We start from the raw sequence: 18,539 nt of genomic DNA on the forward strand, positions 1-18,539 counted from the left end.
TTTTGCCCTAATTTTAGAGGTAGCCGAAATTTCTCTATAGAAATTTTGGAAACAATTTTTCAGCCCTAAGAGTTAAGGCTGGCCGAAATTCTCAAGAGAGAGAGGAAGGAAAAAATTTTTTCTCTAAAAAATTCCACATCGTGCATACGTTGGTGTTTGTAGAAATTTGAGTGTTTATTGTAACCCGTTTTGTCTCATGTGTGCCCACACACACGTCTTCGTGGATTCTAGGAATTGACGTGGAAGACATTGGTTTTCTAAACACAAAGATTGGAGCAAGGACTGTTCGTGGTCAAAGAACTCAAGTTATCATCCGAGTTGGCTTCCAGGTATTTTTCTTGACTGAGTTCTTGATATATATAAGTTAACGAGATTAATTTATTCGTGCATAAATTAATATAATCTATAGAGTATCTCAAAAGTTTTATGAAAATTTTTGTCATACACGATCCGCCTCCCTTCCCGCACCACCACGCTTCCGCATCCGAATTTGATTCGGAGACCAAGAGATGTACCAGGACCTGAAGAGGTAATACTGGTCAAGAGGTATGAAGAAAGACGTTCATGAACACGTTTCAGAATGTGTGACTTGTCTCCGGATTATAACTGAGCACCAGAAACCAGCGGGAGAGTTGCAACCTCTACCTGTGCCGGGATGAAAATAGGAGCACATCACGATGGACTTCCTGATGGGACTACCGAGGACTGAGCAGAAGCACGATGCCATCTGGGTGGTGGTGGACAGGTTGACGAAATCTACGCATTTCATATTGTTTCGTGCGACGTATTCTCGAAAGGTTCTGGCTGAATTGTATCTGAAGCATATCGTCAAACTTCACGGAGTGCCGTTATTGATCATATCATATCACGACACTCATTTTAATGCGAGGTATTGGAAAAGTTTTCAGGAAGCCATGGGAACAAAATTGAACTTCAGCATAGCATTTCATCCTCAGACTAATGGGCAATCTAAAAGAGTTATTCAGATTCTGGAGGATATGCTTCGTGCTTGTATTCTAGATTTTGGTGGAAATTGGAAGAAATATCTGCACCTTGCTGAATTTGCCTACAATAATAGCTATCAGGCCAGTATCGGCATGGCTCCGTTCAAAGCTCTCTATGGTCGACCCTGCAGATCACCTGTTTGTTGGTTGGAACCAGAGGATCGACTTACTACTGCACCATAAGTGATTCAAGAGAACAATGAGAAGATAGTTGTGATTCGAGAACGATTGTTCATGGCTCAAAGTCATCAAAATAGCTATGCTGACAGAAGGTGTAGGCCTTTGAAATTTTAGGAAGGCGACTTCGTTCTGTTAAAGGTTTCTCCACGCAAAGGAGTTGTTCATTTTGGAGTGAAAGAAAAACTTACACCAAGGTACGTTGGACCATTCCCGATCGTGTAACGAGTTGGTGTCGTGGCGTATCACCTGGCCTTACCGCCTGAGTTATCTCACATGCATGATGTGTTCCATGTCTCCATGCTTCGCAAATGTCAACCTGAGCCGGAAGTGATGATGCAATGGTATGACGTTCCAATATAGTATGACGCAACATACGAGGAGGCACGAGTTTAGATTCTTGATCGGGTTTGCGTCATCGTGAGATACCACTAGTGAAAGTGTTATGGCAGCACCATGGAGTTGAGGAAGCGACATGCGAGCTTGAAATGACGATGCAGGAGCGGTACCCGCATCTGTTTTCACTTTGAGGTAAGTCCTAATTTCGAGGATGAAATTCCTTGAGGGGTTGGAGTTGTAACACCCCGAAGAATTAAACAAGATTAATTGAGGTAATTGAGATTTATTAGTGTGCCTAATCTGGTTTAATTAATTAATTATTGATTAATAAATGTTTCTGACGTGTAAAGTTGAATAATTCCAAAGTATTTAAATATTCTTAGTATTTACATTTTTACCCAGAAGTGTGTATGGGCACATTTCTGGACTGTCATTTTAAATATTTGCACACTCATTTTTCATTTTCTTTTCCTTTTTCTTTCCTTCCTTTTTCCTTGTTTCACGTGCATTGCTCATTCTCACTCTCTCTCTCTCTCTTCACTCTCGTTCTCTCTCTCTCTCCCGTTTTGATTCAAACAACCAAATCTCAAACCAAAGAGAAAAATTTCAAGAAGTTTTCTACATCAAGAGAAGGATTTGAGGTAAGATTTCTGAAAAAAAAAAAAAAAAAAAAAAAAAAAAAACCTCTCTTGATTCTTGGATTTTCGGATTTAGAAACCCTATTGGATTTTTGAATTTAGAAACCCTATTTTGGTTCGGAATGAATTTTGATGGATTTTGAGTAAAACCATGATAGAAATTAGAGATCTTGGGTTCTTTGGACTTGATTTAGTACCTAGAACCCAGATCTAGTGGTTTTCCTTTGAGATATTTCATATTTGAACTCGAATTTGCAGGTTTTGCGTTGATTTTCTTCGGATCGGCCATGTTGGCCATCCTGCCTTGATTCCACCGGTCAACCTATGCGGTCGACCGGTCTGCACTACATTAGGTCGACCTGTGCGGTTGACCAAATTGCACACCACCGGTCGACTGGTGGTGTTGTACTGCTCTATCACCGGTCGACCGGTGTACACTGGGTTTGACCATGTTTTGTTAAAAAACCCTATTTTGTCCTCGGTTTTCTAGGAGGACCCAAATTAGCTTTATTTAGGGACCTAGAGTGAATGGATTTGCCTCTTTAATCCATGTTTTGAGATTAAAAACCCTTGGAATGATGATTTGAAACATGAAATGGTTTCTGAAACCTGTAATTGAATTATGGCAAACTAATAGGAAATCGAATGGTATAATTGATATTGAAATTGCTTTAGGAATGTGAATTGGATCCTAAAGCGTGGTTTTGTATCAGTGCTAGCTGAGGACTCGGATTGAGGGGCTTGAGGAAGCAAAAGCCGGAATAGTGTAACACTAGCCAGGTTTGGTACTTGTGAGGTAGGATTTCTTACCATTTCCTTTGTGAGCCTGTTTTCAAAAGGATTTTGGCCTTGCAAATGTTTTAAAGAAAGGGCATGTTTGCGAAAGAAAAACATTTTAATCCCCATGGCTTATTGTAGATTCTGGAGAGTATAATGGACTGTTTCATAAAGTTTAATGAATCATTTTTTAAGATAAGAGATCTTGCAAATCGGTAAACCGGCTGATGACCTAGATAGGATGTGGAGAGTGCATCCTTGGGGACAGGACCCGATACCCGGCCCGGGGTGATATGGCTTGTACATTTGGTTGTATAAGTAATTTATCATAGTATAAATTACTTGCTGATGCCTGTAATACGGAGATTTTCAGTTATATTTCTTTTGAGAAAAAAGGATGTGAGGTTCCGGCTGTTGTGTTGAAACTGAATGTCTTATTTATTCATTTATCTATTTATTTACTTGTTTATTTATTTATTTATTTATTTAGATAGCTATTTCAAAATATATCCTTCTGGCCTTTCACTCACGTTTTAATGTTTTATAAATATTAACCCCTCCCAGGCGACTCTAGGAGCAGTGCTGAATAGCTGAGTTAGTTGCTACCAACTGATTTGGTGAGGATTGAGATCATCCTCCCTGTGTACGAATGTAAGATTTGTAACTTCTGTAAACTTTGATATTTAGATTTCTAGACTGTGGTTGATGTCTGTAATGTTATTTACGTGTTCATGTATGTACAATGCTGCATATCCTGTGGATAGATCCTGTGGGTGTAGCCCTGAACAGAGTTAAAGGCGGGAGTTTTAGCCTCTTGAGGTGTTCTTGTAATTTATTTTCGGTAAAATAGTGGGGCTCATTTGGGAATTTCCTTAATATTTTATTCTTAATCGCGTTTAACCCCTAATCGAGCATCCACGTCACCGACCGCGGCTTCGGGGCTTGACAAGTATCTTCTTAAATTACATAATAATAAGTAAAGTCAAATGTGTCATTTTATGTAGGCAGAATGAAACTACAAGCTGCGTAATTATACTTCACCAATAGCATGCCAACTTATGTTCAACTTTTCTTTCTCCCAAATAGAGATGGCGGTGGGGCTGATTTGGGGTGGGGTGGCCTTTTTGCCAACCCATTCAACGAACAAAAACATAATTCTTATGAACCAGCATAAGTTGACAGGTTATGGGATGGATTTTCTTGCCACGGGTTGAGAGTATTCGCGGTATTCTATTTACCCGATTAGTTATTTTTATTGTAAAATAAATAAATGATTAATTAAATAATACAACCATGCAAAACATTAAGTTAAAAATAAAAGAAATGTAGTTTTAAATTTCATATGTATTATATAATAGATTACATTAAAAGTATATATTATAGCATGATTAGTGCATAAAAATGCACCCTAAATACTGCTTTTGACTTATATAATATTAAAATATTTAAGTTTTAATTAAACAATTCCATTATTTTTATTCAGAATATTTTTAATTGGAATTTATCTAGTTTTTTGTTTAATTATTTACAGATGAAAGCAGTGTAAAAATCTACATAAGAAGAAGCCATGAAAGCCATATTTTCGGCCAATTTCAGTCAGCCAAAATTAAGCCACACGAGCCGATTGGAGAGGGAGAGCCGCGTCAGCCCATTGAGCCATCAAGCCGAGCCTCCGCATGGTGCCCAACTCTCTCCCGCATCCCCCCCCCCCCCCCCCCCCCCAGCTCTCTATGCGTGCGTTACCAGCACAGCCTAACCATCAAGGCCCGTTTCTTCGATGAGGAACCTACAACGCGTTTCAATCTGTTTCAGTGTAGGTCCTGCACGACAGCTTCCAGCCTACCTTATTCTCCACATGTGTCAGCTGTTCTCCACGAACCCCACCTCTCTTTTTCTGCTAGCGCCCTACTTCCTCTCCACGCGTGACACGTGGAATTGAATCCACTTCCTCCAACCAAGCTTTGACACGTGTCCTTAAGGGTGCTGAATCCAGATTTCTTCTCCCCGAGTTGCCAGATTTCTTCTCCAAATCAAATATATGATTTCCCCAAATTTATGGGTAATTTTATTTTGTTTCCTTTTCTTTTGTAATTTCTATTTTTATTATTTATTTCCTTATTTGATAGGCAACCTCTGAACACTATAAATAAGAGGGGTTTTCAGAAGCTTTTATTATTCAGTTTTCTGTCGTCTTATTGTCAGTCTCATATTTTCTCTCTAGAACTTGTGAGAATGTTTTGCAAGTTAGGCTAGAGTTCTCTTGGTGAGGTTAGAGATGAACTTTTGTTGAGTGACCCAATTTGGGCTTTTGATTTCTTGTGCTGTAAAATTCAATATCTGAATGAATTAAATCTCATCTATCTTTCATTTATTTTTCAAAATTTTGTGTGCTAATTTTTATATAAGTTCAGTCACGCTCTTCTTATGTAATTCTGTCATGCGTTATTTTGTTATTCAAATTATTTTACAAATTATCTTTTATTGCAATATTGTCCAATTGATATATTGTCGATTTTAGATAACTTGTAATGATAATATTTTCGGAGTCAACATAGAGATTTAATTTATTCGATTCTTTTATTTTGTGAATCAAAACTTGAATTGGTGAACAAAACATTAGGGATTCTCGACACCTTACCGTTTTTACTACTAAATTTCCTTCATACAAATCTTCTTCTTTTTTATTTTATTTGCAACAAAAATCTCAAAAACTCTTCTTTTTCTTTAATTTACTTGTTATTTATTTTTCTCTAACGCTCTTATTCTCTTCTTTCTTGTTTATTTTGTTACTTTTCTGTGGATACGACCGCTATTCTGTGCTATAATTGACCGCTTGTGAACATCACTTTTAAGCGTTAATCATAGCATATTACACATAATATATATTTAAAAATAGGATATAATTAAATGGGACAAGTAAACGGGGAATAAGATCGGGGACTTCTAAACCCACCTCTGTCCAGCGATCCATAACGGGTTAAGATTTTAACCTGTTTACAATTCGGATCTGTTTAAAATGGATTTAGCTCGCCCCGTTTAAGATGGCTCCCCGCAGATTAATAGGTTAACGGGTAAAATTGTCATCCCTACTCCCAAGTTTGCATGTCACTTTAATGTTGTTTGCGTTTTGAAATGACATGTTTATGAAGTGATATTTTGCTGTTGTTGAACATAATTCATGTGAAGAGAGTAGGATTGAGTAGGTGTTCTTTTCACAACTCAAACTTTTTATTTAAAAAATATTGTAATAAAAAGTTAAATTTAAATTTTTATGACAGAAAATATTATTTTTTTAAGTAAGAAAAAAACACTATAGTAAAAAAAAAATTGAGTTATGATATGAGTTGTGAATGGTTTCTTGTTCTTGAGCACTAATTATGGGCCCATTCGGTTCGCTAATTCGAGTTTTTAATTCGAGTTGAGATGTGATGTTGTGTGAGAGTTTTTTACTGTAACAAAAAAGTTAGATGTGACTGTTTCTGAGAGCTTTTTACTGTAGCAAAATTCGAATTCTAAACTCGAATCAACGAAAAAAACGGGGTCTATATCTTTTATTTTTTTTTGTTTTCAGAGAAATTGTAAGAGGGAGTACGAACGCGTATTTTTGGTCAATTTAACAAAAGTTTGACAACCATAACCACTTTAAGCTTTTGGGTCTTCTCTTTTATTTTTATTTTCATTTTCATTTTCATTTTAGGATTTTTTTTTTTTTGTTCTTTTTAAATCAAGTTTGAATCTAGAATACCTATTTTTACAAGATTTATAATTATAATTAGACCCCTTGTTTAGTTCTTCCGACTTACACGAATTTAGAATCAAAATATTTATACAAGATTATAATTATGATTATTTTATTTGATATTAAAATCTCTTTATTAAAAAAATCAAATCAAATGTGTAATCGATAATCATGATTCTGATATGAGAAATGACTTCTGTTACTCTCTGCATTTATAATTTAACACGTAAATTTTATTAACATGATATATTATTATTTAAATAAAAAATATAATAATAGAATATACATATCAAATAATAAATGTAAAAAATTAATAAAAAAAAGTAACAAAAAAAAGTTGCCTTCTTTTCTATTTTCTTTCGGAAAAGGGGAGTTCCCAGAATTTACCCGGAAACGAGTTGGTCAGTTCCTGGAAATTGGAAGGAAAACTGCAAACCAAAAATTGCAAAGAACATCATGGGTCAATTCACCACCACCATATACCCAGGTGACAAAACTGTTGACTTTCAAATCATCAGTTTGCAGTTATTTATAAAATAAAAACAAAGACCAATGATATCAATCCCTTTACATTTATTTAAAAAAAAAAAAGGAATTAACAAAATCAATCCCTTTACAGTTTATTTCAGAGTTCATTCTCTAGCATTTCTTTTTCTGCTTTTTCCACTTGAAATTAGAAAAGGAAAAAAAGTTTGTCGACCTTTACACCTAAGTAGACGAAGATAGTGACGTACTTTCGTAATTGGAAACTGCCACTCTTATCTCTTCTCTAGTAATAATAAAGATGTCTTGAGTTTGTTAATTTAAATTTTTAATTTAAATTAAGATGTAATTTTATATAAAATTTTTTTATTATAATAAGAAAAGATAAAATTTAAATTATAAATTTAAATTAATAAAATAAATAAGATTTAATACACGCGTAAATTAAAAATAACATATTGTATGAAAAAAAAATATATATATATATATATATATATATATAATGCACATAAATATAAGAATTGTAAGGGAGGGGACCAACTTGACTCTTGACTTTTTAAACAATACAGGTTAGCAATGATGAAGATAGAGTTCACCATATATTATATATATATATATATATATATATTATATATATTATAAATGTCAATAAATTGTCTAGCTACGCCTACCTTTTCCACATCTTTCTTCCTTTTTTTCTATCTTCTTATTATTTTATTTATAGTTTTAATTGTCACGCGACTTCATAAATTTCATGGCCCCAATGTAATTAAGACCAAAACTACATGTGTTTTCAACTGTCCTTGAGACAGTTGGAAAAGTCTTACAAACATCTTCATATGAACACAAATCTATATTTTCCATTCAACACCAAAATGACTCTACTACCAATCCGTCATATGAGACGGCTGACGATGCGCCTTGTGAGAACCAGCTAATTATATTGCGGAAATAAAAAGGAATTTAAAGTCTTTTTTTTTTTTGGACTCTCCAAACTCATTTTTTTCGTTTAAGGAGAAAAGTTTACAGATAGCAGTAAACTGAGCGGGTTGTATTCAAAGGTTTGGGTGGGGATGTGTCCAATGAGGGACCCAGCCTTCGGTTTCAGTGGGAGTATTAAAGACATATATATATATCGTAGGAAAATATATATATATTTTTAAAAAGACTAATAAATAATTACGAATAGAAGTGGGGTAAAATCCGAATTTTTTTATCTGTAAAGTCGGTTCTCATACTGACTTTGATGCAAGTGACACAAAGTCAGTAGGAATAGAAGTCAGATGTTTATCCGTCTTCTTTTAGTCAACATAAACACTTATTATTTATGCAAACTTTAAAAGTGTATACATATGAAGTCAGTTGAACCGACATCATCTTAGTGGAAAATACCTAATTAAAAAGAAAGTTATTAGCAATGTTCATATTGTTTATAAACATCTTTCTATAATATTCTATCCCCTGTATTGCAATTTTAGCATTATATAGGAATCTCATCCAACAATATATGGGATTCATATACAAATAAGAGTCCTTTTTAAATTTTTTAATTAGTTAAGCTTAAGTCACAGTAAAAGTTTACCAAAGTGTTATGACAAGTCAAGAAATATATCACTGTACGTGAAAATAAAGTTTCAGAATCCTAAACTATTTTTTGCTGAACAGAATCCTAAACTATTTACTATTACATCCATAAATACAAATAAATAATGTAAAATTACGTCGCACCCTAAAATAATACAAACATCATCACTATATTAGTTGCACTCCATTTGTTATAAACTTTCCCCATTCTGCACGTCTCTTGTTGGGTTGTGGCTTTAATTAAGCCCATATTAGCTTTGTTTTTGGTTTGGGCCCCAGGCCCATATCTTTCCCCTCATTTTTTTTAGTGAGATTTGCTCAGATAATTAATTGTATTGCGTCAGGTTTTGGTGTCACCGTATGGGTGTAATTCGGCCGGGTAGGTTCGGGTTGGGCCGAGCCGCACAGTGTGTATTGAGAAAATTTTAGACCGCAATATTCTTTTAAGTCCACAAACTCATATCCCGTTGGGTGACCTTCGGTAGGCTCGAGTTACTCAGCTTAGTCGGCGAAGGAGTAAGAATGGTGAGGTAGTAGGGACGCCGAGCCTAGAAGCGAGAGAGATTGAGAGAGAGAGAGGCTGAGGACTTGGAGAGATGCTGAATGGTGAGAGAGAGAGAGGTGAGAGTGAGATATCACTGAGTCAATGGCATTTAGGATTTTTCCCCCATTGATCTCATTTATATTTTCCTTCTCTTTGTTTCTAAGTTCTGTTCTTTTGTCTCTTTTTCATCTTTTCCTTGGTTTCTCTGTTTGAATTTTTTTTTGTTTGTTTGAAAGATTTCTGTTTTTGGACCATGTCACTTTCTACTGAAGTTTGGCTATTTTCAAGCCTTTGTAGTTCATTCTTCTATTGTGTTTTGTGTTTATATTATAGGTGCGAGATGAGGTGGAACGTGCTATACATTCCTTGTTCAACGCATCTTCAAGGTTAGTTCTTCAAACTCAAGTAGTTGTTTTCTCAAGTCCCTACTACTTTGAGCATGAAAAATTTATTTTTCCGCGGTGTAATACTAATCAATTCTGATTCTGTTGTTGATTGCAGCCACTCAGTTGATGAGGCATGTCCATCAGGACGAGGAGGAGGAAGTGGGCTGCAGCTGCGTTTTGTGAACAAGTTGCCTGCAACCATATTCACAGGCGGTCGAATAGAAACTGAGGATGGGACATCTCTTCAGGTCATCCTAATGGATGCTAGTTCCCATACTGTCATCAAATCGGCCCCTCTTTCTTCGATAAAGATCGAGATTGTTGCCGTTAATGGCGACTTTGGTTCAGATGACCAGGAGGACTGGACCGAGAAAGAGTTCAACAACAGCATCCTTCGTGAAAGAGAAGGAAGAAGGCCCTTATTGACTGGTGAACTTACTCTAACCTTGAGAGAGGGAGTAGGTTACCTAGGGAATATCATCTTTACCGACAACTCGAGTTGGATTAGGAGTAGAAAGTTCAGATTGGGAGCTAGAGTAGTCCAAAAAAATTCTGCGGATACGAGAATCAGGGAAGCTATAAGTGAAGCCTTTGTAGTCAAAGATCACCGTGGGGAATGTGAGTTCTAAAACCTTTAACTCGAGTTATTGATATATGATATATGTCAGTCTATATAGGCATGATTTCATTGACAAAAAACTCTGTTTCCTTCAGTGTACAAAAAACATCACCCTCCATTCCTGCATGATGACGTATGGAGGCTAGAAAAGATTGCGAAAGACGGAGCATTCCATAAAAGGTTGGCTTCCTACGCAATTCACACCGTGAAGGACTTTCTGCAGATGCATACAAGAGATCCCGTCACACTGCGTGATTTGGTAAGGCAAAAGAATCCTTTTCAGTGTGAAAATGAATCTAAACTAGTATCTATGTTATGATAATCAAATTTTTATTTTTGGCTATGGAAATGCAGATACTAAATGGGATCTCAAACAGGACTTGGAACGCGATTATAGAACACGCCATATGTTTTGTAAATGATAACAAGCTATACGCTTACCAAAGACCTGAACAAGATGTCATTATCTACTTCAATTCAATCTTAAAGGTTGAAGGAGCAAACTTTAATGGACAGTTTTGTCCTGTGAATGCCTTCACCCCATCCCAGAAGGTACCATTCAGAGTTATTGTCATCAATGTTGTGCCTTTGAAATGTTTCTTTGTATTATTAGAAACTGATAAGTTCCGTCATTTAATTGACAGGCTCTAGTTGAAAATATTAAACAGCAAGCATATCGAAATGTGCACGATATGGTGCTGATCAAGGAATCGATTGCTGGTCCTCCAAGGCCCTTAGCAAGCCTACAAGCTCAGCCTTTTGATAATGATCCAATGCAACATGACTTCCAAATTATGCATCAAGGTATGCAATCTTATCCTATGTATATATCCTACAGTTTAATTTTCGGGTAACAATTTACCAAAATGGTGTTAGAGTCTATTTGCTTGAAAGAAAGATTGACTTCTTGAATATCAAAACTAAACTTTCTTGATTTATAGTGTTCTGTTCAGTAAAGACTGCTATGAAGGGTTGTTACTTCCTGTTTTTGATTAACTGTTTATTATTTGAGATTTAAACATAAAGCCAATAAATCGAGAAGGATTATGATTAAGATTTAGTTGATCAGTACCAGAGGGGAAGTTCACTGAGTTCCTTACACACACACACACACACACAAAAAAAGAAAAAAAAAAACACACACACACACCTAGTATGGAGATTAGCACAAAAACTATCAAAAGTTTCCATACTACTTCACTTTTAACATTCATTTCACCTTCTTTATTGGAAACTCTGGTTCTCTCATTTGACCTCTTAGATATATGCTTCTGTAATTAACTGAACGTGATATGTTTCTGCAGATCAACAAGTTTTACAACTGGGCCTTGGCCAGTCGACAACTCCATCACCATTTCCCGGTGGATCAGAAGGCAACCATCAGTTAGTGATTTCAACATCTCAAAACAACCATCCATCTTTCGTTTTCCAACCATCCCACCGAAACAGTTTCTCGATAGAGGACTTTTTCTCCACTCACTATGACGGGGAACCGAGTTGGCTCTCCAGCAGTTCGCAGGGGCCAATTGTTCCAAGCAACCATTTCATTACGGAGAACTTGTTTCAGGTCCAATCTTCAACTTCTCCCGTCGCCACAACATGGGAGCAAGGGCCTGGTTTTTTCTTCGCTTCAAATAATGACGCAGAAGCGGGGATTTTCCCTTCAAATCCTGGCTTTGTACATGTGTCAAGGGATGGGAAACGCAAGGCGAGCTGGTCCAAGATTCGCGCCGCCTTCAAGTGTTGGTTATCGGTTAAGCTTGCCGCCAGAAGAATGGCGAGACCTATGTACTTAGGCTATAGCTAGAATCTAAATGTTGAGCGAGTACCTTGATGAAAGTTTCAATGGTATGCTCTTTAGCTAGGAGTTTTTCAAGGTTAGTGTTCAGACTAGTCTTTTTCTTGATCACTTTACACTCTTTTGTAGTATTGCAGAAAAATTGTTTTTCATGTACACTCTTTTATATGTCATGTTTCTTTAGGACTATGTTATGATGTAAATAGTGTTTACATGACTAAGGTTTAGTCAGCAAGTTATTGATCAACTTTTGCTTCATTAGTAGAGTCTGTACAATGATCTTGCATAAATTGTGTTCCAATTACTGGCTTTCCAAGCTTTTTTCTGCTTAAGAGGTGATAAAATTAGCTTCTTTGTTAGAAGACCGCCCATACTTTGTAATATTGACAATCATTAAAAAGGATTATGTGGATAGGGAGTGGTGTACCTAGAGATTTTGTTGCAATTGTGTTTTAATTACATAAAAGTATAACAATTTAACAGAATTCGATCGAAATCTAACAGTTGAAAATTGATCCCTCACGAAGTGGATTGCCATACATCTATCTCAGCCCACCGCAGTGCGACTAACTCTTAACTCAATACTTTATCAGGAAAACTGAACAACCTTACTGCACTAAATGACCGGTGGTGACACCAATCGTACTCAGAGATTACCCTTTGAGTTCTTAGCAAGAAAGTTCTACTTTGGCCGTAATTATAAACTAACTAAAGTTAACTATATCATGTTACACTGGTTTAGGAACCTACTCTAGTCGTTAGGTGAATAACAGTGGCAATAGATATTATTAACTAATGAAACGTGAGCCATACAAAATGGGAAGTTTTAATAAGTTGGTATATTCTTTTACCTAAGAAAAGGCCATGATGTTGGTGAGTTGCCTAATTTGGTTTTAATGGATCCACCGATTGGATGAGTGGGAATCTTATCCTCCATCCACTTTGTTAGAAATTACGCCCTTTTGATCTGCACAACAAGAATAAAAGCAACAACAGAAAACCAGCCCAAACAAGAAGAACGAAAATAAAGAAAGCAAAAGCAAGAGACCAGATTTACTTGGTTCGGATCAAGGTGATCCTAATCCAAGGGAGGAGTTTGTACTCCAGTCCAAATCCACTATCAAGAGTTGTTCGTACACTTCAATCTTCCCAGAGCACTCAATCTTGTACAAGACTCACTTTGCATGTAAGGTTCTCACAGTTTCTCACAGATTCTCAGGAAACAAACACTCACCCAAGAAAGCCCTAAATTACAAGCCCAGAATTCTCTCTCAGAAGAAAACTCTATCTCAGATGCTCACGAGTACAAATGAAACTCACAGAATAATATTTACAATCTAACAACTCTCTCTTATATGCTTATTGACAACCAATTACAACATGACAGGTCAGCAACTAAAATATAAGCTGATAAATGAAGCTGCAGTCTTCAGGCACCAACTTGTTTGACTTTTCTCTAATTGCCTCGCTGTCTTGATCATTTGGAGACACCAACTTTCAACAAATCTCCACCTTGGTTGACAATTGATCAGCATAATTGGACTGGAAGTCCTACCACAGCAGTGAGTGCTACATAACCAAAATCCTAAGCAAGCTCAATGCATCCTCAAACTTGCTTACAGGAATCACTTTAGTCAGCATATCAGCAGGATTCACATCTGTTGAAATCTTCCTTATATCCACCAGTTTCCTTGCCAATATATCTCTCACAAAATGTAGCCTCACGTCTATATGTTTAGTTCTCTCGTGGAATACACTATTCTTTGACAAGTGTATCGCACTTTGAGAATCACAGTGGATTGGAATTGCAGGTTGATCAAATCCCAATTCACTTAATAACCCTTTCAGCCATAACGCTTCTTTAACAGCATCAGTCATGGCAATATATTCTGCCTCTGTAGTAGATAAGGCCACCACATGTTGTAAACTTGACTTCCAACTTATGGTATTTCCACCAAAGGTAAACACATACCCAGAAAGCGACCTTCTCTTGTCTAGATCTCCTGCATAGTCTGAATCACAGTAGCCTTCTACTTTACATTCCTCATATCTGCCTTTAGTGTATACCAATCTCAATCCAGTAGTTCCTCTAATGTATCTGAGCAACCACTTGACTGCTTGCCAGTGCATTCTTCCTGGTTTACTCATGAACCTACTTACTAGTCCAACTCCAAATGCAATGTCAGGCCGAGTACTGACCATTGCATACATTAGGCTTCCTATACTGTTTGAATAAGGGACATTCTTCATGTGTTCAGCCTCAGCAGCAGCATCTTCATCTTTAACTGACATTAACTTGCAGTGTGCACCAATTGGAGTAGATACAGACTTGGCGTTGGTCATACCAAAAACTTTGATGACTTTCTTAAAATAACCCCGCTGTGATACAGTGAGAACTCCTTTGCTTCTATCTCTATAGATGTCCATTCCAAGTATCTTTCTTGCAGGTCCTAAGTCTTTGATCTCAAATTCAAAATTCAACACTTGCTTTAATTTCTGAATTTCAGTTATGTCGTTGCATGCTATGAGCATGTCATCAACATAGATCAAGAGGTAGATGTAGGACTTATTCTTTAATTTTGAAAGATACACGCAGCTGTCAAACTTACTTCTAGAGAATCCTTGTTTTTGCATAAATTCATCAAATCTCCTATACCACTGCCTAGGAGATTGTTTGAGTCCATACAAAGATTTTCTTAGAAGACATACCATGCTTTCATCACCATTTTTATAACCCTCAGGCTGTAACATAAATATCTTCTCATCCAAAGTACCATGTAAAAAGGTTGTTTTTACGTCTAATTGCTCAAGCTCCAAGTTCCTGATTGCAGTAATGGCCAAAATGGTTCTGATAGAGGTGTGTTTGACTACAGGTGAAAAAACTTCATGGTAGTCAATTCCCTCAACCTGAGAGTACCCTTTGGCCACGAGTCTTGCCTTATATCTAGGCAACTCAACTCCTGGAATACCTAGCTTCCTTTTAAAGATCCACCTACAGCCAATAACCCGCTGTCCTCTTGGTTTCTGTCCTAGGTCCCAAGTGTGATTCTTTTTTAGTGAACTCATTTCTTCATCCATAGCCTTCTTCCATTTATCCCAATCAACACTTTTTCGAGCCTCACAATAATTAGCAGGCTCATTTTCTTCAACTGCATCAGCTGTATTGAGTGCAAAAGCTATTAAATCCGCTTGAACAAATCTTGATGGTGGCTTTATTTGTCGTCTGGCTCTATCTCTAGTTAGAACATAGTCAACCAAGTCATGTTCTTCATTAGTAGTGTCAGCTGCTTCAATGTCCTCGAAATCTATCATATCAGGAATTTGCTCATCTTGAACAGTAGTAGGTGGTGAAGTAGGTAGACTGTCAGGAGCTCCACCTTGATTCAAATTCCTTTGTTCTTCTGTACCATCTATCTGATTCTGATCCAGTGCTTGATCATTTGACTCAAATTCAACCTCAGCTTGGGATGCATTAGGTTTTGCAGGGACTTGCAAAACTGGTTCATTCTTTTCCTGCATGTTAGTCTTATAATACACAAATTCATTGAAAACAACATCCCTACTGATTACACATTTTTTGTCCTCAACCCTATATCCTTTAACTCCATAAGGATAGCCAAGTAAGACACCTTTCTTAGCCCTAGGATTTAGTTTCCCCTGATTCACATGCACATATGCAATGCAGCCAAAAAGTCTCAAATGATCATAACTAGGTGCTGTCCCTGACCACACTTGATCTGGGACTTTGTAATTTAATGCAGGTGATGGTGATCTATTAATAATGTAACAGGCAGTAGCAGTAGCTTCTGCCCAAAAAGATTTGGATAATCCAGACTCTATAAGCATACACCTGACTTTATTCATAATTGTCTTATTCATACGTTCTGCTAATCCATTTTGCTGAGGGGTGCTTGTGCAAGTGTGTTTCCTATCAATACCATTCCTAGCACAGAATTCATCAAACTCTTTGTGACAGAATTCTAAGCCATTGTCAGTTCTCAATCTCTTAATTTTCTTGCCAGTTTGGTTTTCTATCAGTGATTTCCATTCTAGGAATTTGTTAAATGCATGATCTTTTGTTTTAAGAAAATAGATCCACACTTTTCTAGAAAAATCGTCTATAAAAGAAATAAAATAATGACACTTAGAGAGAGAGAATGGTACCTGTGGAGACCCCCAAAGATCAGAGTGAATATAGTCAAGTGTAGATTTGGTTCTGTGAATTGCTTTACCAAACTTGAGTCTATGTGACTTTCCCAGAATACAATTTTCACAAAAATTCAACTTGCTGATTCTGTTCTTGTCTATCAATCCCTGCTTCGCCAGCTCCTCCATGCCTTGCATGCTCATGTGGGCTAGACGCTTGTGCCATAACTCGGTTTGATCTTCCTTAGTGATTGAGACAGCAGATTCTCCACATACAGTAGAACCTTGAAGGATGTAAAGACCATGTTGCAGATGGCCTTTCATTACCACCATTATCCCTTTCATAACCTTCAGAATTCCTCCTTGTGATTTGTATGAGCAACCACTGGAATCCAACATACCTAATGAAATTAGGTTTCTTTTCAGATCAGGGATGTGTCTCACATCCTTGAGAGTTCTAATTGTCCCATCCCACATCTTGATCTTTACTGATCCAAGACCAACCACTTTGCAGGCAAAATTGTTGCCCATTAACACCTTTCCTCCCTCAAGGTCAGTGTAGTTAAGAAGCCAATCTTTTCTGGGTGTCATATGGAATGAACACTCAGAATCCAAGATCCATTGGTCTTTAGGATCATCGCTTGAAACTGACAGAACATCTGCAGTGTCAAACCCATTAGACAGGTTTGCGGAATCAAGGATTCCAGAATCCTCTGATTTTCCACTTTCTTTCTTTCTTTCTGGCAGGGCAGTTCCTTCTGAGATGCCCCTCTTTGTGACAATGCCAGCAGGTCCTCCTTCCCTTAGACTTTGATCGAGACTTGCCTCTATTTTTATCTGAAGAACCTCTTTTGTCTGGTCTTCCACGGACGTTGAGACCTTCTCCATTGGATTTAGATAATTTTCCGCTAGCTTTCAAATCCAATTCTTTAGAGAATACAGCACTCAGTACCTCTTCAAGAGTCAAGGCCTCTTTTCCATACTTCAGAGTATCTTTCAAGTGATCATATTGTTTAGGAAGGGAATTCAAAAGAAAGATTGCCTGATCTTCATCTTCAATGTTGATTTCCAGATTTTCAAGATCGGCCACCAGCTTCGTGAACTCATCAACATTCTCGTCGATCGACTTGGTTTCATCCATCTTGAAACCATAGAACTTCTGTTTCAGATAGATACGGCTTGGAAGTGCCCTTGTCATGTATAGTTGTTCCAATTTGGACCACATCGCAGCAGCAGATTTTTCCTTGATTACTTTCCTGATAATTTGATCGCTCAAACTCAGGATTATCGCGTTCCGAGCCTTTTTCAAGATTTCTGCCTTTTCTTTCTCATCGATGGTGCTGATCATCTTTGATTCGCCCTTCAGTGCTTCGTCAAGGCCGAAATTACCCAGATGTGCCATCATCTTCTCTCTCCAGAGATTGAAGTCATTCTTGCCGTCAAACTTCTCGATATCGAATTTCAGTGTCGACATAGTGGATCAATCAACTGGCCAGGTAGAATTGATCCAATTTGAGAGATGAAATTCGAACAAGAAAAATAGCTCCGGCTTGATCTTGATTGTGCCCTGACCAGGGCTCTGATACCAGTTTGTTAGAAATTACGCCTTTTGATCTGCACAACAAGAATAAAAGCAACAACAGAAAACCAGCCCAAACAAGAAGAACGAAAATAAAGAAAGCAAAAGCAAGAGACCAGATTTACTTGGTTCGGATCAAAGTGATCCTAATCCAAGGGAGGAGTTTGTACTCCAGTCCAAATCCACTATCAAGAGTTGTTCGTACACTTCAATCTTCCCAGAGCACTCAATCTTGTACAAGACTCACTTTGCATGTAAGGTTCTCACAGTTTCTCACAGATTCTCAGGAAACAAACACTCACCCAAGAAAGCCCTAAATTACAAGCCCAGAATTCTCTCTCAGAAGAAAACTCTATCTCAGATGCTCACGAGTACAAATGAAACTCACAGAATAATATTTACAATCTAACAACTCTCTCTTATAGGCTTATTGACAACCAATTACAACATGACAGCTCAGCAACTAAAATATAAGCTGATAAATGAAGCTGCAGTCTTAGGCACCAATTTGTTTGACTTTTCTCTAATTGCCTCGCTGTCTTGATCATTTGGAGACACCAACTTTCAACACACTTTATCAGTCAAAAGAAAGCATAATGAGTTTTTCTTAATCAGCTAAGGTAGTTTTCTCCAATAACTTTAACTAAGGGGGTGTTTGATAGAGGGGTTCGTTTTTTGATTTGAATCATGATTTATGGTTTATTATAGTATTTTTTTTTACAAAAA

General features: G+C 37.0%; 1 protein-coding gene across 1 annotated transcript; it reads left to right on the forward strand.

The window, feature by feature from the left end:
• Positions 1–677: 677 nt before the first annotated feature.
• LOC21384544 (calmodulin-binding protein 60 F) lies at positions 678–12,494 on the forward strand. The gene is made up of 7 exons (XM_024172049.1): positions 678–977; positions 9,619–9,671; positions 9,787–10,289; positions 10,386–10,549; positions 10,645–10,842; positions 10,935–11,094; positions 11,595–12,494. Exons 1-7 carry the CDS (start codon positions 678–680, stop codon positions 12,095–12,097), a joined length of 1,881 nt encoding a protein of 626 aa, XP_024027817.1. The 3' UTR covers positions 12,098–12,494.
• The last annotated feature ends 6,045 nt before the right edge of the window (positions 12,495–18,539 follow it).

The sequence above is a fragment of the Morus notabilis genome, unplaced genomic scaffold (assembly GCF_000414095.1).
Source record: "Morus notabilis unplaced genomic scaffold, ASM41409v2 Scaffold335, whole genome shotgun sequence".
Taxonomy (NCBI): domain Eukaryota; kingdom Viridiplantae; phylum Streptophyta; class Magnoliopsida; order Rosales; family Moraceae; genus Morus; species Morus notabilis.

Bases quoted from the DNA above. Each gene is read 5' to 3' on its own strand.
- LOC21384544 (XM_024172049.1), top strand. From the start codon at position 678: ATGGACTTCCTGATGGGACTACCGAGGACTGAGCAGAAGCACGATGCC. The intron at 10,290-10,385 runs GTGAGTTCTAAA...TGTTTCCTTCAG, and splicing joins CAAAGATCACCGTGGGGAAT to TGTACAAAAAACATCACCCT. The intron at 11,095-11,594 runs GTATGCAATCTT...ATGTTTCTGCAG, and splicing joins CTTCCAAATTATGCATCAAG to ATCAACAAGTTTTACAACTG.